This window comes from Cyprinus carpio, chromosome B12 (genome assembly GCF_018340385.1).
Source record: "Cyprinus carpio isolate SPL01 chromosome B12, ASM1834038v1, whole genome shotgun sequence".
Classification (NCBI taxonomy): Eukaryota; Metazoa; Chordata; class Actinopteri; order Cypriniformes; family Cyprinidae; genus Cyprinus; species Cyprinus carpio.
The window spans coordinates 13,240,679-13,268,208 of record NC_056608.1 but is presented as its reverse complement, the minus strand read 5'-3'; the positions used below and the strand labels follow the sequence as shown (position 1 = coordinate 13,268,208).

Genomic DNA, 27,530 nt, shown 5'->3' with positions numbered 1-27,530 from the left:
CATCTTCAAGCTACTCCCCTTCACCTTTACCAGTGAATATGTTCATATTCGTTTTGTTCATATTACATTTTGAATTGTATATACACATTATTTGAATTAAATTAATTTGACAGACAGCATTCTGTCAACATCATTGGTCAACATCAGACAGCTGATGTTGACCAAGCTAGCGCCAACCAACGTAACCAGAGCTGCCAACTCTCAAGCATTCACCGTGAGACACACGCAATTGACTCTTTTCACACGCTTTCAAAAACTTGACCGCTCTGAATATAGTGAGTGAGTGTGCGCTGCGCGCGCGCGGGCCGGGGCGCTCTCTCTCTCTCTCTCTCTCGGGTTCATTATCATCGAAGACATTTCAAGCTTCTTAGGTAATGTTACATTTTAGCATCAGCTTGGTAGAGAGGGGCTTTGGTAGATAACAGGTGAAAACCGGATCGGATCTGTGGGTAAGTTATAGCTAGCTAACTATCAAACTATCAAACGCAGCTACGGTTAGCCATCGCTTAGCACATTAGCACGTTTATCGAACAGCCTTCGATACATTTCTATGTTATAACTTCCCGAAAAAATACGCAAACATATAAAACAAACTTCTAGCGAAATACTAACAGCATCCTTACTTACCAATCCAAAAGAAATGTTGCAAGTTCGGAGTCGAAGCTCATTTCTTTCAAGTCCATCAGTTGTCTCCAGCGATGGAAAGCAGTGCCGATGTTTACTCTGTTTCGGCTCCTTTTCTTATCGGATTTGATTTGTGATTCCGAGCGCGGTTGCTTGACATCAGGTTCAAGTACGCCCACAAGCCGTGCGAGTTATTCGTGTATTGCAGGTTGGCTGGTGGTTACGTTGCCCGCATACCGCCTCCCATGGCCGAAAACTGGTATTACGACACCTGTCGGGCCGTGGCTAGTAATGCTAATGCTAATTAAGGTTGATATCTCTGCAGCACTATAACTTGACATTTTTTTTAATGACATCATCGCCCTTATTTCTTCTCATTCTTTTGATGCGTGTAGGTCATTTTTTGGATATTTTTACCTCAATTTTTACACATGGCACCTTTAATGCATATCACTTTAGTTTGCTTAGAGGTCTTCCATCTGTGGGCAGTTCTAAGCCAGGCCTCAAGAGGTTTGTAGAAGCTGTGTATCTGGCTTCTGATCAATGTGTTAGGGTTGCAGAATTATGTTAGTCATTACGGGGAATATTCATTAGAATAATATGAGAAATATCCTTTCTAATTGGATGTGACAGAAATCTTTGTCTTGTTTTTTTTTTTTCTTTATCTTTTATGAAAGCATTATGTATATCTAAAAAGTCTTTGCCTTGCACAATGAGCCAGAGAGTGTTAAGTGTGTAATGATGTATTGATATGAATAATAACCTCGATGAGTGAATAATGATCTGTTCCAACACACTGGAAAAAACTCCTTCCACACTCAATTAAACAGACTACTGTACCTTCAGTTCAGTGATAGTTTTGTTTGAAATTATTCATGTTTTGATTTAAAAGGAAAGTTTTTGGGCTGGTTCTACTGTTCACTTTATCACATTTTACCAAATTAAATGGTATATCTGTGGTCCAATTCTCTTTCTTTACTCCCTTTCTCCTTCAATCTCCCTCATCTGTGTCATAAACACCACTGTTTTATCTCACATTGAGATGTAACAGCTAAGCTGATCACTGGTTTCTGTCACCTCCCAAAACTCCGGGCCAATCACTGCCTTGTCCTCCCAGGTCACCAAATTGTTCCAATTATTTGATCAACAGGAAATATTCAAAGACTTCAGAAGGCGGGTCGACAAACGGCTGCTCTTTCCATCTTAAAAGATGTTTAACACATCAGAGGAGGACCTTGAGCTTTATGTATTAGTCATGGCAATGACATCGCAAAATCATTACAGGTGACCAAGTCATCACAACTGATTTGACAGCAGATTATTGGTCTTACTGAGGTAAGGCAGATAGAAGAGGAACGTGTGTCTTAAGGGTTTTTCTTTTTCTTTTTTTCTTTTTTCTAGAGTTTTAAATATCCTATTGATGTGCCAATGGAACAAGTTAGTCAAGGTCGTTTTTTTCACTGCTTTTAGACACCTGAAATAAGGTGAGGTAAAAACGGCAATAGGTTTTAAACAAACATGCACACTAGAGGAACCGCTCCGCACCTTTATCCACTGTCACTGTTCTGGATGCTTCAAAAATAATAGCAACCTTAGAGACACTGATGCAGAAAACAGAGGGTGAAAGAAGGCAGACTGAAGCTTAAACTATCTGACATGTTTGTATGTGAATAGCCATGCACCCTGCTAAGAGTCTTGCTGTCTTAGTCTCGCTGTCTAATTTTGCCGTGTGTGTGGTGACAACCCATGCTGTGAGCGTCTGGCCACATGTGTCTCTGTTACAGTAGCCCATGAGTATGTATGGCGGCAGGATGACACACAGAGCTGGCATATTGTTGGCAGACCAGTGCCATGGATAGCTTTTGCTTTTGCATTCCTGCTTGTGTTTTTGGCAGTCATAGGAGTCCATTTAAAGCCATTAAGTGGTTATGTGTATCTAGCCATACTCCATAGTTTAGAGCACTTTCTTTCCTATACACAAATGCACAGAAACTCAGTGGGTCTTTATTTATGACAGTAGGTGGTGGCAATTGTCTGTTATGAAGTGAGTCACTGAATGAAATAAGTGACTTTCTTCATCAGTGAGAAATCGCAAGAAATTTTCAAGTGATGTTTTTCAAAAAAGGGATTCATTGAGGAATGAAATGAGTGACGCTCTTCATCTGTGAATCATTCATTTAACAGATGCATTCATAAACATTGAATCAGGAATGAAACGAGTGACTTGCAGTGTCCCATTTCACCTACTTATACCGCACCCTAAAAAGTATGTAGTCTTTTTGTGAAGAAAAAATTTGAGCATGTATTAGAAGAGTTGGCTAAATTTTGGACACACATTATGTCATAAAATTGTACACTGCTGCATAGTTACATTCATTCTGTAAGAGTAAACTAGCCTTTCCTGTCACTGTTAACATCCTTATATACACAATTTATGTTGTATTTAATTAAATTTACACTAAACAAATAATTCCTCCTACCTTATTGGAGAGAAAACAAGTAACGCGTTGATCTGACAGTATTGGTTCTTTCATGCAGAGAACTCTGCTTATGTTTTTGCAAAACCATGTATGTAATAGTGGCCAAACATATGTTTTGCTATGATGCTGCTTGTATGTTTAAGGTTACAATATTGTTGCAAATGGAATATCAAACAAATAACATTAAATAAATATTATTCATTAATAACTGAAACCCATTTGAGTTATAAATAAATTGTGTTTCTCTCCTCACCCATCAATCTCATGAACATCAGCCATGCTTGTATTTCTTTTTAATTGTGTTTGTAGTACTGAACTGAGTCTTCCTCCAAAATATGATGAGTTATGGACAATATTAGCCATTAGAGTGTGCAAAGATCCACACTTCAAAAATCTGCCAGAATAGTAGACCACCTGGAGACTTTTGGCATACTCTTTTCAAAATGCTACACTTTACTTATTTAGAATATACTTATTCTTACATACAATTTAGGATGGATGTTATGAATATGGGAATGCATTCACTGTATTCATCAGTGAGTCATTGATTCATTCATTCAATCGGTTTTCTCAAAAGCACTGATTCAAGTATAAAAATTTAACAGTCTTCATTAGTGAGTCATTGAATGTATCAGCTGATTTATTCAAAAACACTGATTGTTTGAGTAATAAAACATGTCTTCAGAGTCGTTGAATGATTCATTTAACCAGTTTGATTAAAAAATTGCTTATTCAGGAACAAAAGTGATTAATGTCTAAGAAAATGTGAAGTTGAATTAACATATGTATGCATATAAACCTGTGCAATGTTAATTGCATGTTTTCTTTGAGTAAATGTGATTGACGTTTCATATGTGTGTTACAGGGTGCCACCATAAAGAAGGATGAACACAGTGGAGCAATCATAGTGGCACGCATCATGAGGGGCGGGGCAGCAGACAGAAGTGGTAAGTGCTAATGTACCTCTTCTCTCTATACACAAATGCTCTCTAACAGCACCCAGATGTTTAGTTTGTTTACATGAACCCTGAGATGGTTTATTACACTGAATAAACTGCTGAAGTGCTGTATGTGGTCTCTTAACTTCTCGTTATCCACTCCTCTTTGTTGCGTTCAGGACTGATACATGTCGGAGATGAGCTGAAAGAGGTTAATGGTATCACGGTAGATGACAAAAAGCCTGAGGAAATAATTCGCATCCTGGTATGTGTCTGTGGAGAGTCAACATGAAACTGTAATATAACAGAATCCTGTGAAAAATTGATTTTATCCAAAGGGAAATGTTTGGACTGTTAATGTACTGTACGAAACATTATAGGCTATGAAGTTAATATTGAAAGTGGTTAAATTCCCCCTGGCTATTTCAACAGAAATGAAAAAAAGAGCTATTGAAAGTTTTAAAATGAAAAATATAAGATATAAAATGAAATGAATAAAGTGCACTGTTGCATTAATTTTGTCTTTTTTATATGCTTAAAAGATTGTTGATGTGTTTCTTTTTTTTTGACTCTTTACAGTCCCAGTCGCAAGGTGCCATCACATTCAAAGTGGTCCCAGGCATCAAAGAGGAGGCACAAAGCAAAGAGCCCAAGGTACAATTCATCCTCACTATTAGCGATCAGACATGATGAACAGAGAAAGAGTTGGCCTGTATGTGATGTTCTACTCAAACAGTGGGGGAGTTTTTCCCTGTACAAGTACCACGGGCTGCTGGTTTGATGGATAAGCTTTTGTTCCCATTCATCTTCAACACAAATGATTTGCACTAAACCTCTCAGCTCCCATCCAGCTTACAAATATTCTCTGTCAATCTGTTCCTAAACCAAGAGAGCTGCCTCACAGCCTGCTGTCTACATAAAACCTCAATAATGACTGATTTGGAATGCTGTATATATCCTGCTACTCTTAATAGTGACTCATTCACGTCGCACAAATAGCACTCTTCATATGAAGCCTGCTAGAAACTTGAGTCAGAACCATTAACTCCCGATTTATTCCAATAGAATTAAGGCCATGTTGCTAAGCTAAAGATATGATACAATTAAAGACAGAACACAAATTGCATACACAATTTATATTTTTTAAGCATCGTTGTTGAATATGAAAGTGAATTTCTTTAATAAAAAATGTAAAAGGATCTCACTGACCCCAGTCTCTTTTGAGTGTTGTGTTGTAATTGAGGACTGTACCATTTCTATGCAAGTCTATTGTATTCTTTTACTGTGTTGTAATGGTTTAAATATGTTTCAGTTTTGAATTTAGTCATAACCCGCATGTGTGTGTGTGTTATTCAGTGACCGTAGTTTACTGTTTTCCGCACGTGTAATGAATGTTGAAGTGCTGCTAATTGGCTGCACATGTGTAAGAGGGATTAAAAAAAATGGAGTGCTAGACACAGAGATGAAGCGTTCCCTCAGGATGTATTGGTGTGTTTGTGGGGAACGTTCTTCTCTGTAACATAATTTTTCTGTATGGCACATGCAGCTCTCTAAATCAACACAAGCCACTGCTCTGCACTTTGGGAACATTGCTGTCTCCGCTTGCTCTCAATAGCCCTTCTTATTTGTCTCATTTATTCAGTTAATATATGTCAGCACAATCACTCCAATCCTTAAAACACCTCATGATCTTTTTTGTTAGAGAGACGCTAATGAGAATCACACAGAATTCCCAATTGTTACATTGCAATGCGTATGTGTGGAAAGTAAGTCTGCCTGCTACCCAAAATACACCTTTATTTGGTCATGGTTTAGAGAGAGGGATGGAGCAGATGTGATTTGAATCTCATCCTTCTCTAATTTCATTTTAATCCATTTAATCTTGTTCATTTTAAAGCTGTTTCTCTCTCTCTTGCTCTTCAGATGTTTGTAAAGGTGCTTTTTGACTACAATCCAGCTGAGGATAAGGCGATCCCTTGCAAGGAGGCAGGCTTGGCATTCAAGAAGGGAGATATCTTGCAGGTTATGAGCCAGGACGATGCCACCTGGTGGCAAGCCAAACTGGAGGGTGATGGCAACCTGCGCGCAGGACTCATCCCATCCAAACCATTTCAGGAGAGGTTAGCCAATGCTTTTCTCTCTTCCCTGCTTCTTTCCTCCCACTATCACCAGTTTTAAATTCAACAGCACTCCATGACTCCATCATCCTGTCCGCCCTCTGTCCAGCCCCCTCATATATCATATTCTTTTGTCATGCATCCATCTTTCTGTCTCTCGATCATTCCAGACTTCTTCCACTCCATTACAACCTGACTTTCACTCCCTACTATGAAAGGAATGACTTTTCTGACTTTTTTTTTTGTCTTCCTCGTCATTTTTTTCCCTTTTTGTGCAAGAGGGCTCGGCCAAAATACTTTGGATTTCCGTGGCTGTCTGGGCTGGAATGAGTAATGACAGACAGTGATAGCACTGGTTCACATCCACTTTGGACGTCCACACACGGAAAATTGCACATCAGTGGCGTTCTTTTTAAAGTGGACTCTGACGTGCATGCACGTGTGCTGCCTTAGGAAATAGTTTCTTTGCTCTATTTCTCTTGAAAAAAGTAACTTTCAATTGTAAAACATTTTTGAACCTGTCATGTACAGTAGCAAGTGCTGTTTCTGGCTGACCATTCTTTCTCTCGCTCACACACTCACTCACTAATGGATACTTAGGCAGGTAGCTCTGCATTGTAGTGAAATGTTTAGTAATCCCCATACGGCCGTGAAATGTGATGGTTTTATTGAATGTCTCTGTATGTCTACAGTCACGCAACAGAATAGCTTTGTCAGCCTGGTTCCGAGTACTAAATTTCTAATTAAGTTACATTTACACATTTTAGTTATAAACGAGTGTGAGCTAATTACTCGTATCAGCTAATAAATACATTTGTCAGTTCCAAACACTGACTTTGTCAGTGTAGATTATTTATTTGCCTCTCTAGCTTTTTACCTCTCTCTCAATTCTTTCAGGAGGTTGGCAGCCTGGAGACCCATGACCGTCACGACTCTTCAGAGAACCCCCAGCAAAAGATTTTGTAAGGAGTACACTCATACAATCACGCAGCAACTAAAATAACCACTTAATCACGCACATGCACAGCAGGGCTCAACAATAAGATTTTTTTTTTCGTGCTAGTCCAGTCAGGCTATTAGTTGTGGCCCTACTATGAAAATAATACTTGATTTTTATTATTAACAATTTTTTATATATATATAATGTGTATTTAAACTTGTAATGCTTGTAAAGCAATAAAACAACCATAAAAAAAAACCCATGGCAAAAGATAGCATATGATGCAAAACCTTATTGATAGGTTTGTCGTTTTCAACATGTTCAACATTCAACTTTCAAGATGATCACAAATCATTTTAGCGTTTTTGAAGAAATCTTACCCATGGCTAGGCGTTGTTTTGGAGACAGATCATTATAATTAGCAAAAACAGTGTTGATTAAAATCACAGAAACAGTGGTTCTCAAACAGTGGTCCAGGGCCCAACAGGGGGCCTCATCAAACCTTCAGAGAGACCAAAGGTTGACTTCAAAGCTTAAAGCATTTAAAATTAATAAATTCTTATTAGTGTATTTATATATTCTTATTAGTATGTATTTGAAATATCTAATAGACATATCTAAAAGTCTAATACAAAAAAAAAAGTATAACTATGTAAACAATTTTTTTTCATTCTAAATTACTGAGTTTACTCTATTTCTGTTCATTAAAAAGTTTTAAAAAGCAGCTTTGTCAGGAAATTGTCATAATTACAGTAGAAATACTGGAAATATCATAGCGTAAATGGGGGGAGGGGGGTGTTGAATATTATGTTGGATACCATGTGGCCTTTGAATCAAAAAGGTTGAGAACCACTGCCGTAAAACATTGAAGTATAAGGTCACTGAATGTGAAATTTTCATTGGTAATGGACTGAAAAACTTTCTCACTGACATCAAGCCTCCAAGCCACCTTATTGTTGAGCCTTGTAAAATAGTAAGAACAGCAACCGGAAAAGATTAGATGAGAGGGAGGGAAGGTTGTGAAGTACAAGGTGAAGTGAATGCGGTCCGGGAGCCCAGACTCCCCTGATTAGTGCCAGGCAGATATGTGCACACATATGTATTCATGTACATGTGCGTTAATGCACTCCTGGACATAAGCGTCCTCTCCTGGTTTCCATTAATCTCTCATGTCTGATTATTGCATGCGTGTGTGCGTGTATTTGTACACCACAGCTCTAATCTCTCCCACTGGCTGACAGCAGGGGTCTTTACGGAGCTGTGCTGGGTTTCTCTCTACACATGGGCACACTTAAGACTCACAGAGACAGACGCACAGCAACACTCTCGACATGTTGCCGTCATCCATACAGCTCCACATACACTTGATTGAATAATACAGCCATTCTGGATTCTTATCCCCCATGCCACATGTTCGGCCCCCGACCTCTTCCATTTTTCTGCGTTACTCTATCAGCTGCTTAAAACAATGAGAAGGAAAAGTTGATGTGCATGTCACTGAGGTATCGCTTCTTGATGAGTTTTCCAGGACCACCCCAGGAGTCATGAAACTGCTGTCACTTTGAAGACTCTTTATAACTCTTTATAACAAATAAGCATAAGTAACATTAAAGTACTGCTTTTATTCAACTTTTCAAGTGTAGAAGTTTCAGAATCACGTCACGTATGGGAATTTGTAAGAAAATCTGAAAGCTCCATGTATGACTTGACCAGAAACAGACCATATACAATACCAGTCCAAATGTGTTCTCACACAGGTATAGATGCGTATAAGTGTGCAAGAAAGAGGTTTGTTTGTTTGAAACTGCGTGAGCGTGTGCTTTAAGAGTAAGACCATCTGTCCACTGGCCTGCAGTGTGGTGACGTTAGCCCATATTTCAAAGAGCAGAGATGAGGGGCTCTTTTTGGATGACTGAACACACGCTAGTATTTTCACTGCAGATATGTGCACTCACACAAAGCCTTATTATCAGAACAGTATGATCACTAGCTGAGGCTGTATGTCCTATCCATTACAAACCACACACCCTTGGACATGTTGAAAGTAAAACTGTCTGTTTCCACTGTCATAGAAAATTGTTAAATAATTTACATATCATGGTTTTCAAATTAATCTTAAAAATAATGGATTTACCAGTATGGTTTTCACAGTTTTTTGTTCATAGTATTTCGGTGGCAAGGTTTTTTTTTAGGGATTAGAAAAATTTAAGTCATTATCCAGTAGATGCTCGTGAATTGCTCAAATAAGGGGTAAAAAGGGCTGGGAACACAGTACCTTACACTATACTGTAGTTGAATCATGTGCACATATAGGTTGGTCTGATTTAGATTAATGTTAAGGAATAGTAACTCAAAGGTTGCTGGTTCAGTCCTCTCAAGGAAGGAGCACCATTATATACTGGAAATTCACTCTTGTTTTTGTTTAAATGAATATTAATGATCTTTACATTTACATTATATTTAGTCACCTTGCTGACGCTTTTATCCACAACGACTTTTTGGCGGATTTCCACTGCATTGTACAGCTTGGTATGGTTCACTTTTGGGGGGTTTTCCACTGGGTACAGTATCTGGTACTTTTTTTAGTACCACCTTGGCTGATTTTCCAAGTGAACCGTACCGTTACCAAAACGTTACATCTAAAATTTGGACAAAACTAAACCAAACCAACTAAATCACAGAACCCACCACACAAACACAAAAGAACCGCTAGATTTAAATCTCTGTACTATACATTTTGTTGTTGTTGTCGTTTAATAATGCCTTTTACACAGAAATATCAAATCTGCAACCTTATAGTTACCAACCCTATAGTATGTGGTTTCTATAGACTTTTACTCAGTTAATGTCTGTTTGTATTGTTTATAGTGGATTCCTCTTAATACAGCTTATCTTATCGTAATAACATTACGATTATGATTAACATTTCTCTCTTCCTCTTGCATCTTTGAGAAAATTGTGTCTTTTGGTTAGACTAGCTGCTTTTACATGCAACCTTATTTCAGTTAATAATTCTCATGCAGCCTAATATCAATTAGTAACCTTAACGTCTTCAGGACCACTGATCACAAGCCTTTTGTTGTTATTATAGTGTTGACACATTGCACGTGGAACAGTTTTCTTTGGGATATATGCACATGTCAACTGATATATTTACATAGGGTGCATATAAACGTGGAATCTACAGTGGGATTGATTTAAATCTGTGTATCTGTGTATGTAAACACAGTGAGTTGGTAGGTCTATCCTGCCTCTTCAAACATTCTGGTTTGTGCCCTTTGTTTGTTTGACCAGATATTTCATTCCAATTGTTCTGTAATCATTGTAGATATGGAAACAGTTTAAGCAACCCTTTAATCTACACTCACCATCCCCACTTCATTGTATTAATCATCTGTTCTAGATTAATTTATGAATTGTTGTAGGCAAAAGGCATCTGTTATCTTTTTGGAATTATTGTGTCATGTAGAAATGGCATAATTTCAATAATCTTGTTTTCATATTTGCTCGGTCCAATTTATATCTTTTATGGTACCATGCCAATCCAAAAATGGATTCTGGGGACACGTTTTACTGAAAAATGATACTGAAAAAGTTATTTTCTGATTTAGTTTCTCTAAAATCAGTAATTATGACAGACGTGACAGTTATCCATTTTCACCTGTAAATCATACCCATTTACTTTGTATATTTTTCCCTATCCTAAGCTAAGTGGCCTAACTTATTGTCTCAGAATTTAAACATGCCCTTAGATCTGCTAGTAGAATTATTATTTTTTTTGGGTCACACCGACAAGAAGGCAGATGCCTAAGGATTCACTTGACTGATACCACACACAAGATTTTACTGCCCTCCATCTTTCTCTTCATGGTATTGCTTTTTTGGCAGGACTGTGTGGATGTGTATGGCAGGCTGTGTAGATGCTGCCCTTTGCTCATGTGTGTTTTGATTTAAGCTTGTTTAGTAGAATTGAGACCACATGAAATGGAGGAAGCTTTTAAAATGACTCCAAATGTTCTCATGTCTTCAGGCCTGCACATGCACACTCAAAAACACTTTCTCTGCTGTTATGTACTATGTTAGTTGTTCGGTAGTTACAGTTTCCTATGAGGTAAGCAATGATTTATCACTTAGTAGCATACTAAAGACTTTTCATAGAAAACAAATATACAATTTTACGTTATTTTGACATTTAAAGGGATAGTTCACCCAAAATTGAAAACTGTGATCAATTCATCACCCTCATGTTGTTCCAAACCTGTATGACTCACTTTTTTTGTGTGTGAAAAAGAATACTTTTTGAAGAACATTGTGGTTAAAACCACACTGAATCCCACTGACTTTCATTAAAACGGTAGACGACAGGTTTTGTTCATGTTTCAATGTCTTTCAAATATGTTTGTAATGTGTACTTCCAGTCACATGACTATATCTTTCCTTTTTGTTTATTTTTTCCTTCATAAGACGATGAGACTGTTGAATGGGGTAGGTCAGTTTCTTCTTCCTCCATTCTTTTGCTCTCCTCATCCCTCTCTTGATCTGTTTTTAATCTTTTTTATGTTTATCATATTCCTTTCTTTGCTTTCCCAGTGGAGGACATTGAAGGTACACCTTTCAGACCAACTCTGATTCGCCTATTAGATGTCATAACCATTAGATCATTGGCTGGGGACCCCTGTATGTGGTAACAGAGTACCCAAACAATGAAGACACGGTTGATTAGCATTCATTGGACCACAACTGCCTAATAGAGCGTAGCAGAATGTGTAAAGGGGCCAAGAGTTCACTATACTGTATGTCTCTCATCCACAAAGACATACACTCACAGGCACACAATACATCCCTTTTTACCTTTCCAACTACGCCTTACCCTTTAAATGATATTAGTATGATGAGTGCTCAGATGAATCCAATCCATTTTAGTTTTTCTTCATGATAGACCGTGTGAATGGGAGTTTGAATGTGAATGTTTCCCTCAGTATTTCATAAGTCTTATTGTTGTGTAAGATGCAAAAGATGTTTTGAATAACTTCTTTTACCCCATCTGTAAGATATGTATTGAATGCATTATGAGTTGTGTCTAATAGACAAAGGAAATCTGAAGTTTATGGCCCACATGGAAAGTTGTGAATGTTGAATGCAAACGCTGCCAATAGATCCACCTGGTTCGGCTGTAGAGGATCAGTTGATGAAGAAATAAGATAGTTGTGTTTGTCTGTAAAATACACAATGGTTCAAAAGTTTGGGGTCAGTAATGTTTTTGAAAAAGTATCTTATGCTCATCGAAGCTGCATTTGTTTGGTCAAAAATACAGTAAAACGGTTTCATTATGATTACAAATATAACTTTTTTCTTTTTTAAAAGGTCCTTTGTTACTGATGGCAAAGCAGAATTTTTAGGTGCCATTATTCCAGTTGTCACTGTCACATGATCATTCAGAAATGCTGATTTCTAACATTTCTGGTTAGTATCAGTGCTGAAAAACAGCTGATTAATATTTTTTGGAAACCACACGATATGAAAGCTGTCACTTTTGATCAATGTAATGCATCTTCCTGGCTGAATAAATGTGATGATTCTTTATTTTTTTTATAAATCTTACTGATCCCAAACCTTTAAATGGTAATGTGGTCATTATCAGTTTTATTTTTATACCTATAAGCCAAATTGACAATCTCTTGTTCTGCTCATCTTTCAGTTTGTAGTAGTGTTCCTAACTTCTCTAATATAAATCTGTCCTGATTCCTTCTGCCTTTCATAATTTGAAGAGGACACTGAGTTTGCCTCCTATTTAAGTGGACTCCATATTGGTGAGCTCTTTTTGAATATGCTTGATTATGTGTTTGTCCTCTGTCCCATATCATTCCTCTCTCTTCTGTCAGATTCATATTAATGATGAAGAGTTTGTACATCCCGTTCTGTGTCATTCTCTCCTGACAGTTTCATGTGCTGTTAGCTCTAAATCTCCTCCCTCTCTCTCTCCTTCTCTGTGTGTGTCTGTGGACAAAAATCTTTTTTGACATGTGGCTGCACGCTGTTGCATGTCCTGTAGTATCATTGTCTAGCTTCCTTCTGGCTTCATGTATCTCATCATTTATAAGTGGTAGCAGTCTGTGTTTTCAGTCTGTCATTTTTTTTCCTGCGGTAGTTGCCACGGTCATTACTATGTGCTTTGTATGTTTTATCTAAGATTGGCTTTGTTATTGTTAGTAGCAATTCCTGAGTGTTGTTAAGTCTCATTCGCAATGCAAAGCGGAGAATCAAACTGAAATATCTGATATCAGTGAAATCTAAGTAATCTCTAGAGTCCTGTGGTAAAAGAGGCAAATGTGCACTAGTTTCTCATATAATCGCCCTGAGCAGCTGTACTTTCTGACTTTCCTGTGTGTTAGCAGTGTTTTTAGTTTAAATAGCTCTTTGTGAATGTTAAACATATTGCAGTTAAAGGCACTGGTTCATTTCCAGGCTTTGTGGTGGAGGTCCGGCAGGCTCTTGATGTGGTATGTGTTGGACATTGGGCTGCTTTGAAGGCCAGCTCTCAGTCAGGCCTTAGTCTGGTTTCCATCTCTAGCATCAGTGTGTGGAAAATGAGTGTGCTGTAGCGCTCTCATTATCTGTCACCGCACAGACTCATGTACTCTGTTGTACAGTATGCCCGTCTGGGACGGCTCTGTTCAGTGGCTGCAAAAAGTACAGTGTTTCAGTGGATCCTTAAGTATTAAATATCTCAAATAGTACAAAAATCATTTATCATTTGCAAGAGTCTTCGGTTTCAGTTCACGGCAATTTCCCCTCAGTGCCTGTAATCACTCTATTCTAGATCTTCTCCAGGTTTTCCATTTCTTGTTCACCAATTTGTGCAAATCAGTTATTTTGTTCTTCTATTTCAATGAATCTGTAAGTATAATATTAATTTAAATGTTTATCTTTCAAAGAAGTCTCTTATGCTCACCAAGGCTGCATTTATTTGATCAAAATACAGTGAAACAGTATTATTGTGAAATATTATGGCAATGCAGTGGTATATTCAATTTAATGCAACCTTGCTGATTAACAGTATCAATTTAAAAGTCTTACTCATCCCAAACTTTTGAACAGTACTGTATATTATATATATGTACAGTATATTAATTAGATTTGTCTTTTCTAAGATATTTGTAATGTTTTCTTTATGGGGCCAGTGTACAGTTCCGGTGCTGTTTTCGGGTTCTTGTTTGCTTCTTGTTTCACAAATTTTTTTTTCCTCTGTCAGTCTCCCAGTTTGATTTCATCCTTTCTCTTTTGTTTTCTCTCTCTCTCTCTCTCTCTCTCTCTCTCTCTCTCTCTCTCTCTCTCTCTCTCTCTCTCTCTCTCTCTCTCTCTCTCTCTCTCTCTCACTCTCACTAGTAGACATTAGTCTGTTTGTGTAAACCCTAAGCCGCTGGCCACTCATTTAAACTCTTTTGATTTCACAGGCAATCCTGTGGGTAGAAAGTTTATAAATAAAGCCGCACAGTCTTGTCTGCCAAGCTCAATCAAGCACCGTCATTCAATAGGGATAACCTTTTCAACGCTGTGCCTCTCGCTTCTTTTTTTTTTCCTCTCTGCCCTCCTGTTTTTCTTCCACACTTTAATTACTGGCCTTCTGACCTCAGCCTTTCCTCTTCCTCCCAACGGTCAAAGCACCTCAAGGGCTGGTCCCAGGACAGCTCCTTCCAGCTTCCGTGCCCTGCCATGCATTACATATTCAATGTAACAGGAGAATTTTTTGAAGGGGAAAACATTGACCTCTAAAGCCTACGGTCTAATTCACTGTTATGATTTGAACCTGGTGTTGTAGTAATGTAAGACTGTATGACAAGGATGCATTGCTAGTTCTGCTCCCTCTGTGCCACTAGGATGAAGGAGTGTCAGGTGTACAAGGAGTATTATTCTTAATCCCAAGTGTGCCATCCATTTACGTCAGCAGTATGGTTTTCAGCTGAACCAGTGCACGTTTTTATACATTAAATGACATACTAACAGATTTTCAAGTTGCTTCAAACACATAACAGATGAAAGCATATTTTTTAAATCCGCTCAAAATATCAAACATTTTCAAAATCGTTCCAAACCATTTTTTGTAGTATGTGATGTGATGTGATGTGAAGACAGGTTTGCAGTGATCGGCTAATCCTACTGACCTCTCTGCAGGCTGAGGGCGACCACAATTTAGGAGAAGTAGAAACAGGGAAAAAAGTCAACGGGAGTCAGAAGAAAGAACAAAAAAATGAAAACATTTGGGGGGAGAAGCTAAAGCTGGGAAAGCCATTAGCCCCCGGAATCCAATTAAGGCAGGAGTTATGGAAAAATGGAGACGTGTTTTAGACTGAAATAAAAAACGCTCCATTTCCAAAATGAGTTTATCTCATCTGTCCACAGGTTTACTCCTGGAGGAGGAGCACCGGGGCCAGAGGCCTCGAGGCCTGTAGCTGTGCGCAGCTTTCGATTACCACGGTTTTCCCCACACTGACCTCGGCTCAGGTGGATACATTTTAGTATAATCGGCTGAAGTCACTGGGATTTTAATTTGGAGGGGTCGTTTGGCAGTGTCTCTAATTTTGTATGTATGGTAGACCAGATTTGAATTAGCCATGGACATGGAGAGTAAATGGGCATCTATTTGTCTGATTTTTAGCCAGTAGTGGATGATTATGGTCTCAATGTCCTTTACTCAGTGTTTGGCCGTCCGTCTGGGGGGGTCAGGAATAGCCAGACTTTGCAGCGGTTCAGTGAATAGGTTTTGTGTCTGTTGATGATGTTTGCGTGTGGGTGTTTCATATCTCTGATGGAAGGAACAGCTGATTGATGAGACTAACAGCGTCCTACAGCTAGCCTATTGGATTTGTAGTTCAGATACTTATTAAACCTGCTAGTGATGACTGCACCGGCTTGACCTGGCAGCCCACTCTGTTTGTCTGTGAGTTAGACTGTGTATAAGTGTCTCCACTGATGCATCAAGTAGTGTTCACATGCTTTTGTAGTTCATGTATCTCGACATTGTCCTTATAAGGACAAACTGTACCTGTTTTTTCCTGTTTCACAAATTGAGATCAAGTTATCTCACTCACATAAGAAATCTTAACTTAAGAATTGTATACACACACCTCTCACAAAAGTTAGGTTTTGGTGTTTTTATTAATAATAAATATGTATTCTATTTCAAAATTCTATACATTAAATATTTATAAATATGTTTGTGGCTATACACATTTACTTTATACTTTATTTATATTTACTTAATGCACTGTATATAATAATAATAATAATAATAATGTGTGTGTGTGTGTGTGTGTGTGTGTGTATATATATATATAAATAATAGAAAAACGAATGCTATCATCCATTTATCCATCCCAGACTGAATATATATATATATATATATATATATATATATATATATATATATATATATATATATATATATATATATATATATATATATATATATATATATATATATATATATATATATATATAAATATTCAGTCTGGGATGGATAAATGGATGATAGCATTAGTTTTTCTTTTCATTAAATAGTGGTTCACTGAACAAATTGTGGCCCTGTCTTTAAATATATTACTATAATTAAATTTTCTTAAGTACAATAAAGGTTGCCTTAATACATTTATCTGAAGCACATTGCATTAGTTATATAAGTTTTATCAGTTCTTAAAGGGATAGTTCACCCAGAAGTCGTTGATTACTTACCCTCATGTCTTTCCAAACCGTAAAACCTTCGTTCATCTTCAGAACACAAATACAGATATTTTTGATGTAATCCGAGAGCTTTCTGATCCTCCATAGACAGCAACGGAACTATAGCATACAATGTGGTACACTTGTGAATGTGTGTCGAAGATTGACCCGGAAGAGAAGAAATTGTTGAATTAAGTCATTATTTTTGTTTTCTTTCTGCAGAAAAAGTATTCTCGTAGCTTAATAAAGTTAAGGTTGAACCACTGATGGACACATGGACTATTTTAACAATATCCTTACTGTGCTGAACATGGTAGTTTCGTTGTGGTCTATAGTGGGTCAGAAAGCTCTCAGATTTCATCAAAAATTCTTAATTTATGTTCTGTCGATGAGTAATTGGTTGTAGTTGTAGGGTGAGTAATTAATGACAAAATTTTCATTTTTGGGTGAACTACCCTTTTAACTGCATACAAATATATGCAGCTTTTAATTCTGTGTACGTGTATATATAGAGTGACTCAAAGACATGTTAATCCTTTCTCTAAATTTGGAATTTTGTATAGGGCAGAGAAAAAAATATCACTCCTTGATTCAAGTCTATTCTCCTCTGGCCAACAGGAACGAAGAGTCGGTATTCAGCGCAAGCCTGTAACACTTGGGCAGAACACGACTTTCCGCTTCGGCAGCACAATGGAATCCACTCCTACAGTGTGTTTCCCCTAGACAGCCATTCTTAACGAGTTCAACATGATTCAATGCAGTGCCCAATACATATTTCAAATAGCACTACTAAATACTTGTTTTTCTTTAATCGTTGCCTGTGATGGTTATCCATCTTCTCCCCTGGATCCAGGCAGCCAGTTCGTGCTTATCTGTGGGAATGCTGAGCGATAACTGGAGTTGGTAAACCGTTTGTGCACAGAAAGACACTTTTTTTTTTTTTTTTTCTCTTTTCTACAAGAGATGGAATATAGTTAGTGTGCACATGAGATGAGATCAGACGATTCTAGTACGTGCAATTTGCGCCGGAAACTTCTCAATGTTTGATGCTGGGGGTCTCCCTGACACCACCCCAGGGGCCTGTACAATACCGCTAAACCTTTCCACAGATGACTGTAAAAGAGGGTGGGAGGGATTGAAGGCCACATGGCTGTCCATCTGAATGGATCGTTCACATGCTCGACAGGCAGCTCTCCGTTAACCTTGTTTGGGGTGGAAGGTGTAGGCCGAGGGATTTCACAAGGGAGAACTTTATTTGAGTTCATTTCCTCTTTTTAGGAAGCCTTGAAACTACAGCTAACTTTGTTCAACTGTATCCACCTTCACTCTCTCAATCTGTAAAAAGCAGCATACTTGGGAAAATTTACTACATGATTAAATATGACTTACAAGCACAGGACAAGGATTATCCATTCCAAAATAATGGATAAAAGAATTAGTCACAGGTTGTAAACCAAAATATGATGGAAAAATAGGTGAGCTCTTTCTATGAAATCATTTTATGTTTGATTGATCGCTCTACAGGTGTTATGATTCCCCTTTTTGACCTTTTTCTGGTTCCCTTATCTTTTTGATAAATGTGAATGTGCATCATTCTGTATCCATACAGGGAGTTAATGTGTTTGAAGGTTACTACTCCTCGTCATCCTCAACGTTTTTAATCCCTCAGGGCTTTCACCTCACACATCTACTAAATTTCTTCCACGGCTGTAAGATATTATTGCTGTGGAAAATGGGCATTAGGGAGCTACAGCAGCTCTTAAGCGATTGTGTGTGCGGCGGCAGCGCATGTCTTTCTGTTTACACTGAATTTGGGCCTTTTCATTGTTTTTCCTTCCATGTCTCAGTGGAAGAACAGGTTTGATTTGTGAACTGCTAGTTGGTGATGGTAAGTTGCATAGCTCTGAGGTCCAATTAACTCGTCACGCCACAGTGCACACCATTAGGAGAGGTGCATGTTTGGGCCTCTACGGTGGGCACGTGTCGGTCTTCTAGCCTATACTGTCATACTGGAAGGGAAATGGAAGGAATTTTATGACTGTCCTTGGCTAGCTGGCTGTCTCTTTTTTTTTTTATATTCATCTTCGTCCCCAAACCAGAAGGTCCTTGGCTGAGCATTTCTAATATACTCAAGCTGTCTTCTGTCACCCCACATATAGATTTGTCTCACAAAGCTGCGTCCTTTGGAAAAAGAGAGAATTAAGGGGAAGCGGGCCCAACATTTCTGCTCAGACTGGAATGGATTCATTTTCAGTGTTTTTTTTTTTTTTTTTTTTTCGGCCTCAATCAGTTACGGGGACTGGGGTTCAAGAGGGGGGTAGAGTTGCATGCTTTCTGAACCTTGATTTATTTATCCTCATTGAGATGGAAAGCAATATTTCGTCTATTTGGATGGAGCCGTCTATCCTGTTTTAAGTGATTTTGAAGGGTCCCGATTACGAATCCTCTTTAGACAGTAAACCGCAATTTGCATTGACTAGGCACAGTCCAGCAGCCGTAATAAAAGCTTTGCACCTGCTCTGTGATTGGGAAAATGGAGATTCCTGATGCCAGAGCTAATTGACTATCGAAACTGAAGGGTACAAAAATTGAATGGAACAAGCCACTCAGTGTTTCAGCTTACTAAAGGTCACTCTCATATCCTCTCAAAGGAATGATTTGGCACCTGGTACCTTTTCCCCATCGAGTGATGTTGATATTTGTCAGATAATCATGCCTATATGCTTACCTGGTTGTATTTATGCAGTTCTTGATGTTTTTGCTCCAGTCAGGGTTGAGTTTTTGCGTGATGGCAACACGTCAAGTGGCACGAGCAGCAGAGACCACAGGTTAGCCTGAGTGGAAGAATGCTCTGTCCTAAAAGCTTGTAACCAAATCCTCACTGTGGAACCACACAAACACTTGTGTTGTGGTACAGCGGGCGCTTGACTTACGGTGTGTTTCATTTGTATCCCAGCATAGGTCCCCACCAGCCCTTATTAGGTGACTGTGTGGAAAAGAACAAGCTGTAAAGAATGCAGGATCTGTCCACGGCCGTACATCTGTGCTCCGCGGTCTCTCGGTGCTGTGGAAAATATTAAAGGGGGACTGGATCAGGGCTTTTTTTTTTTTTTTTCATTCCCCTTCTCAGTCCATAATTTTCTTACTGCCGTAATCTTACTTGGGCATCTTGCATCATATCCCTGCGTTCATTAATCACAGTTTAAAAAAATAAAACGCAGTAGAGGCAGGAGGGGAAAAATGCCTTGTGCAGAGATGGGGTATTAGGTGTCTCTGGTTTGGGGCTGTGCTAGACTAACTAGCATCTGTCATGAATATAAAACCGTGCTGCTTAAATGAGGGGTACATTTTGAGTTTTGATACAGTCTGGGGTCATTAAAGACAGACTGGTGCTGTCCAGAGAAATCAGACAGGAAGTTTTGTGGTGAGGTTCTTAACAACCTTTTAGGGCATGAAAAAACCACCCGTAGCTATGACCGTGTCCTGAAATAGCCCACCTCCTGCCGTGTCCCCATGAAATTCGTAGCCTCAGATATTTCAGTCTGGTCGTTTTGTTACCTGGACACGGATGAAAGAACCACAAGTCGGTTCATATGATGATGGTGCACAGGAAAATTTGTTATGATCGGGCCCAGACGGAATCTGTGGACGTTTTTCGTATTTTCCGTGCTGATTTTTAGGGGAAAATCTGTGGAATGGGTTTAGATATGGTAAAATGTGGTATATGGAACTAATAGAACTAAACACTTGACAGATGAAAGAGTAACCAATACACCAAAATATCTGATGAATGAACACATAGGGAACGAAGGATATGTAGAACATACAGTAGTAAAAAAAAATAACTCTTAAAAAACATATTTTTAGAAGAAAAACAAATATACCACAAACATTAATTTAGCACCTATAAAAGTGGTTCAAGATGCTAAGGAATAAACATACAGAAAAGAAAAAAAGGACCAAAAGATTAGGTAACACAATGACTCTAAAAATTTCATTCAGCAAGCGCACAATAAATTGATCATAACTGACAGAAAAGAAAAAAGGACCAAAAGATTAGGTAACACAATGGTTTTCAACATTAAAGTGAGAAATATTGAGCACCAAATCAACTTTTTATATCAGGCCTACTTCCGAAAAGCATTTTAAGCACTGACCACAACCTCAAAACAATACAGGTGCAGGAGGCAGGGTGAAAGGCTTGTGAATGTCTTAAGAAAGAATGAGTAAGTGTAGGAGTGTGTTAAGATCCAATAAGACTTCTATGTCTAAATCCTCATTCTCAAATGCACACAAAGTAAAACAAGCTTGTTGTTCTTGTGTCTTTATTTGTTCTCTCTTCTTCTCCAGCGGGTCTCCGGAGGAGTTTTCGTCTCAGCAGAAGGGATAAGAAGACAAATAAGTCCATGTATGAATGTAAGAGAAGTGAGCAGTACGACACAGCTGATGTGCCCACTTATGAAGAGGTGACGGCTTACCACAGAAAACACGGAGACAGGCACAGACTTGTCGTGTTGGTTGGTAAGTGTAACAGCTTTGGTATATAAAAAGTGATTTTTGTTTTTTTGCTGTTCAAATGATGGACATTTTCACTTAAAAGTTTTCAGAAATGTAAAAATACAAAGAAGGAATAGGCCTAGTTCAAAACAACACTATTTTGAGGCTATGCACAAGCAGTGCTTTGTCCACAACAGCACTTTACTGTAACCTATAAATCCTGTTCTGCTGTGGGACTCTCACTCAACCCGGCACTCTAAAGACCCTTAGAGCTGACAGGACCGGTTTGGGATTAATTCATCTTTGTGACACTTCATTCGCAGTGCTGGTGTTCTATTGGAACATTTTATTCCTCCTTAATATTATTCACCAAAGAATTGTTAACACTTATTTTCAAGGGAACAGTGAGGGCAAAACCGCAGTGAGACGTCAGCTTTACAAAGTGAAAAAACCTTGAAATGATATTAGATTTTCAAATGTCAGATCTGGTGTTTGTTTGCCAGAAATTCTGGACAGAGGACACGGAGGCCCGAACAATGAATTAAGTGTTTCATAAAAGTGTGAATAAAAAGTCATTTAGATTTGTATGACCGATAGCTTGAGGGTTTCAGGTTCCTTTCTTTTGTTTAGTTTTTTATAATATTGAAATGCTGCATTAACCACTTCTCATCGACCTCCTCCACTCTACTCTAAATCAAATTCATAATTTGTTTTTCCCAGTGTAAAGAGTTGTTGTGAAAATGTCCTCATATACTGACAAGTAATGTTGACCAGGTGTATAAAATATTTCACATACAAATCTGTGAGAGGTAGCACAGGGTCATGGTTCACCGCATTAGACGAGGCCATGTGTTTGTGAACGCAACACGGCATATGGATTCTATCACAGTTCTGTTGGTGCATGTAATTAATGGGGTATACGTTCACATGCCTGTGTGAGCGAGTGCATAAGGTGGTCTGTTTAATTAATCAAGCTTTTCCTACTGTCATGATGCCCTTCTGGTAATTTGCAACTCATACGGTCAAACTAACACAAATATTTTCAGTTTTGTCTCATAAGGTGGAGGGCAGCATCATGGATGTATCAGTCGTGACAAACCCAAGGATATAGAAAAAGGGTCTGCTGTGTTTTCTCTCTGAACTGCTATTCTGTCCCTTGAGGTCATGCTTTAACTTTTTTCCTGGCTTGCTTTGTCATGCTCCTTGCCGGTTGTTTTATTGCATTTAATAATGCTGCCATTAAGGATGCCATTTGAATATTTTTCCCCACACTTCACTCTTTGTACCCTTTGATTTCTGCTTTCTTGCTATTGTGAATGAAAGGGATTCATTTGAAAGCACATTAAACTTTTACTCTCCCATTAGGTGTTTATCTTTGTCTGCGGACAACAGGGTCAAGCAAAATCGCCCCAGAACAAAATAGTTTTATTTCCCTTTGCTTTTTCTAACACGTCTGACCCACGGTTTGTGGTTGGGTTTCAAACAACTTTCCAGACGAATCAAGATCTTATCTGTTTGGATACATATTAATCGAGTGGCCAAAGTCAACACATTTAACATGTGCTCAGCTTTGCAAGCCCACCGTAGTGTTTTAACTGAAACCTGATTATTTAACATAGCAAATGATCAGTTTTTTTCTACATGTTTGAGTTAAGATTGAAGAGATTTGAGTTGATATAGACCCAGACAGAATAATGGTGGAACAGAAGAATGACCATTGAGGAAAATGATGATCTAAAGGAGCTGTCGGTTCAAACAGAGGATCTGATTCTTTATTTCCATTTATATCAGGGTTTTGTTTCTGTTTCCAAACACCTCTGTCTGAACTTTTGTAATTGAACATTAAAATTTGATCTGCATTGTGTTGTTTCTTCCTAGAACTATCAAGTATAATTTTTACACATCTGAGAAGTTGGCAGGGTGCTGTACAAGTAGCATAGTGCCCAGCTTAAAATCTCGCCAAAAAAGCTTTAATTGTGAACTAATCACACACAGAACTGTGAAGAAATGTTATTTATCGGACACACTTGGTGGAATATGTTGATGCTGATAATATGAGGACATGATGACAGTGTTTAAAGGAGCCTGGAAAGAAGGTTGGATGGTGGCCTCCCATGTTCAGCCAGCCTAGCAGCTCCTCTAGGTGAACTGCATCTGCTCCGCGCTTGGCCTGGAAGTTATTAAGCCTTTCGTATTAGCCTTCACCCCTAATGAGCGCCTTAATGACTACTGACACTTTTATGACAGCTGCAACCTGCCCCTGTGAGTGTGTGCATACATTTGTATTGAAAATCAGTTACTCAAATGTGTTATTTTATTGGGGCTATTGAAGAGTAAAGGGCAAGTTTTAGTTTGGGTCAATAAAGCGTTTGACAATGAACAGAATAATCAGGAAAAAAATACACAAAGTCAAGTCAGTTAACCTATTTGATGCACCACCGTCCCAATAAAAAAAGGCTGTTTAGACTAGGATCTGGCTTGCTGCTCAGTGCTTGAACTCAGACTGCAAGTTTCAATGCTGTTTGTGGCTTTTTGCACACAAGCGGCTATATATCAAAGATCGGGCGAGCCACTGCAGAGATGAGTGACTGAGGGCTTTAAACTCATTTAGTGCACATGATGAGTGAATAGAATGGCCAAGGGACTACAGACCATCCGTCTTCCCTTTGACAAGGTTTCTACGGGGCAGGCATACAGGGCCTTGTGGGGTCTGGAGATTAACATCCCCTGAAAATAAGACTGTTTGAGTTTGTGGGTCCTTTTAAAGGGAAGGAGCGTTTGCATATGAAATATGGCTGGTTGGAAACATGCACTGCGGTGTACTTTTTTTCCTTTTCCACCTATATATACACGCATAAGCACAGTTTTTACATATGGCTCTCAAACAGGAGCTCCACATTACTCAGTGACCCTGAAACACAAGAAATAATCTCCTGTTTCCTCACCGTAATAAATCAGCATCTTGCTCATCATCTCTGTCACAGTGGAATAAGGATAGCATTTTGCACCGTCATGGGCTTCTCATGATGTCATGTGTGTGTTAGAAAGTGTAGGATGCATCAAATGAAAATGTGTATTCTCCCAGCTAGTAGACAAAACATCTGTTTTGTGTTCTCTAACATATAGATTTTGATTTGTGCATGTCTCATAGCAATCATTAATGACTAATAGAAAAACCACGCTTGACTCTCTGCATTATACAGTGTGAATCTTGGCCTGTCTTTAACAGGGCCTTGACATGCATGGAGAGAAGAAATCTCTGTTAATGTGTATTTTTGCTGCATATGTGGCTCAGACTCTGTGACTACAGAAAGAATAACTCAGGGCTTGTAGTGAAAAAGAGATGCAAAGAGGAGAAATGGGTGACTCAAATTTTTCACTATGTTCACTATGCTTGTACTGGGTAGTACAGTGAATTATTTTTTTTAAGTAATATTTGTTTATTTATATATTATATTTTGTGTTATATTTGATTGTGTAGTGCATAAAGTAAAATATAAATATAAAGTCAATAAAATCAAAATAACTACAAAATGCTGTTTTAATTAGCTTGACTTTTTTTTAACAATTTTTTGACTACAGTAAATTAAATGACAATCCAACTTCATTTTGTATACACGCTATCAAGGGTTTGGGGTCAGATCAGCTTATTTTCACCATGGCAGCATCAATTTGATCAAAGAAAAATGATCCTTGAGAAATCAGTCTAATATGCTGACTTGAGAAACAATCCAAAAATCCTAATTTGTTCCCAAAAAAAAATTCCCATGATCCTTGAGAAATCAGTCTAATATGCTGATTTGGTGCTCAAGAAAAAGTTCTTGTATTGATTAAGATTTTTGTGGAAACTGTGATGCATTGTTTTCAGGATTCTTTAATGAATATGATGATCAAAAGAACAGCATTTATTTGACAAAGAAATCTTTTGTAACAATGTCTTTAAAAGTATTAATGTCTTACTCCAAACTTTTGGACAGTAGTGTGTTATTAAAACATTTAATTCTTAAGTCAATTTTTTTTCTCTGTTTTTTGACAAAAATATAAATTATACAATAGAAAAAAATAGCAAGCTAAAATAAAAGTTAAGCAAGATATTAATGGACTTTGTTTCTGTCTCTCTCTCTGTTTTGCTTATCTAGGTCCTACTGGTGTTGGTTTGAATGAGCTCAAAAGGAAGTTGTTGATATCCGATCCACAACATTTTAGTGTTACCATCCCACGTAAGTCCTTCCTTATGTTGTGTGCATTTGTGTGACAGTATAAGACTGATTTTTTTTTTTTTTTCCTCATTACTGTACTGTAGATTACCATTAGGGCCTTTCACACCACTTTAGTTCCAGAACTGAATGTACAGTTCTACAGTACTGGGACAATTTTGTGCAAACTGTTTCCCAGTACCATTTAAAGGGTTGCATTCGCACCGAGTGTGTGTACTAGGACGTGACGTAAGCCTGTTGACAGCGATGTCATTTGTGCGTGGCTTTCAACAACGTTTACAAAGAACAACGTTAACAACAGGAGGATGGAGAACGCTGTGATCAGAGCTGTGTTTTTGTTGTGTCTCGCGGGTTTCACAATAATGGACATGGAATGTCGACGTATACGTAAAGCGATTGAAAGAACGGAAAGCTGGACTAAGAATCTCCAACGACAACTGGCAGTGCTACATTTGCTACAAGTGCCTGCACTTCAGCGTCCGTATATTTATCGCTGTTCGTCATACTTGCGAAATAAGATGACACAATGTTTACAGAATGTTACTGTGATAAGTTTGTGTAAATGGAGAAGGAAGAAGTCGAAGTCGGCGTGACTGAGGCTCATGGCAATTTATTCAGCACAACAAAAATAAACAATATAAGCGTGGTCACATGCATCAAATAAGATAAACTCTGAGTACGTTGGTTTCTAACGGAGTCCCAACAGCAACAGCCAAGAAAAACACAGCCACGAGTCCTCAGCTGCTCGCTCTCTGCCACTTCTGCCTCTGAGTGGCCCACGCCAATCACTGTAATTAGAAGCAGGTGAATGTCATTTTGCACTTGACCTGCTTACTCACCGCTCGTCTCCCACTGCTCGCTCCCGCTGCAAACGCTGCTAAACCACGCCCCCCTCGCCACAGTTAAACAGCGTTTTAAATCATGGCGGCTGAGGGCGTTTTCGAACACGTCTGGCCAATCAATGTCTACTTGCGTCACGGGTAGTACCAGTTGGGCTGGTTAGACCCTGCTCCGGAGTAGGAGCTAATTTGGTTCTCGAAAAAGGCAGTCCGGCACTAAAATCGCACCCAGTTCCTGTGGTGCGAAAATGCCCAAAAGTGGGTAGTTCCACAATTAGTTCTGGTACTATGAAAAGGTTCCTGCGGTGTGAAAGGCCCTTTTGTGACAATGACTCTCTCACCTCTTCAGTCTGTCACTGCTCTTCTTGACACATTCCTCTGTCCCCAGCAGCAGCGCCCCTTCCCTCCCTCCAGCATCCAGAAACACACAATCCAGGGAAATACACCAGAGCAGATATTTTTGGGACATATAAATAAGCCTGCAATTTATGTATTTAAACAGGCCGACGCTGTGGAGAAATTGCATATTTAGAGGAAGGAAAGTGAGAGATGGAGCTTAAAAGTTTGGAGAAGTTCAGAGACAGTTGCCAGAAAACCCATGACTGTTGATATAACAGTTGGATGTTTGTTACATTCGAGTTTGGCTTTAATAGATGTGTCTGATTTAGGCTCTGACACTTTGAAATGCCACTGGTATTGAAATACCATTTAAAGCATTTTGCCTTAATTGCTGCCTAATTGCTCACATATGTGACCCCTGCATTAGTCCCGGCTCCTCTCAGACCTTACAAAGGATTTAGATTAAAGGGATGGATTCTTGGAAAGGGACTGTATTGAAAGTGCTTTTTGGTCATCTTTCCCCCTTTATTTCAATCCTGCCAGCTCCAACTCTCATTGTTAATGTGGAGTGATTAAACATTGAATATTTCTATTTAATTTCTCTTAAGAAGACCAACGTGAACGATTGCTTCACATTTCCAACAACTGAGTTTTTTAAAATGCAAACCAGTCATGGCAGCAACGCTAGCGAGATTGTAGAATACGATTAGTTGGGAGCACTTGGACATTTTGTCTCCTCTCCAGCTTCTACTGCTATTTTCCATGATCTTAGAACGAAATTCAAATTCTTTTGCCACACCAAAAACATTTCCTATGCCACAA

The 27,530-nt window shown here is 38.6% G+C and overlaps 1 protein-coding gene across 4 annotated transcripts in view; it reads left to right on the top strand.

Annotated features, from left to right (window-relative positions):
- Positions 1-27,530, top strand: part of LOC109097694 (MAGUK p55 subfamily member 7-like) — a 140,790-nt gene that overhangs the window by 97,175 nt on the left and 16,085 nt on the right. For all 4 annotated transcript variants that reach the window (XM_042735450.1, XM_042735451.1, XM_042735452.1 and 1 more), the window contains exons 7-13: positions 3,970-4,051; positions 4,222-4,307; positions 4,622-4,696; positions 5,966-6,162; positions 7,057-7,121; positions 21,167-21,337; positions 25,453-25,533. In XM_042735450.1, coding sequence (XP_042591384.1) covers positions 3,970-4,051; positions 4,222-4,307; positions 4,622-4,696; positions 5,966-6,162; positions 7,057-7,121; positions 21,167-21,337; positions 25,453-25,533 — 757 coding nt within the window. The remainder of the gene's footprint in view (positions 1-3,969; positions 4,052-4,221; positions 4,308-4,621; positions 4,697-5,965; positions 6,163-7,056; positions 7,122-21,166; positions 21,338-25,452; positions 25,534-27,530) is intronic.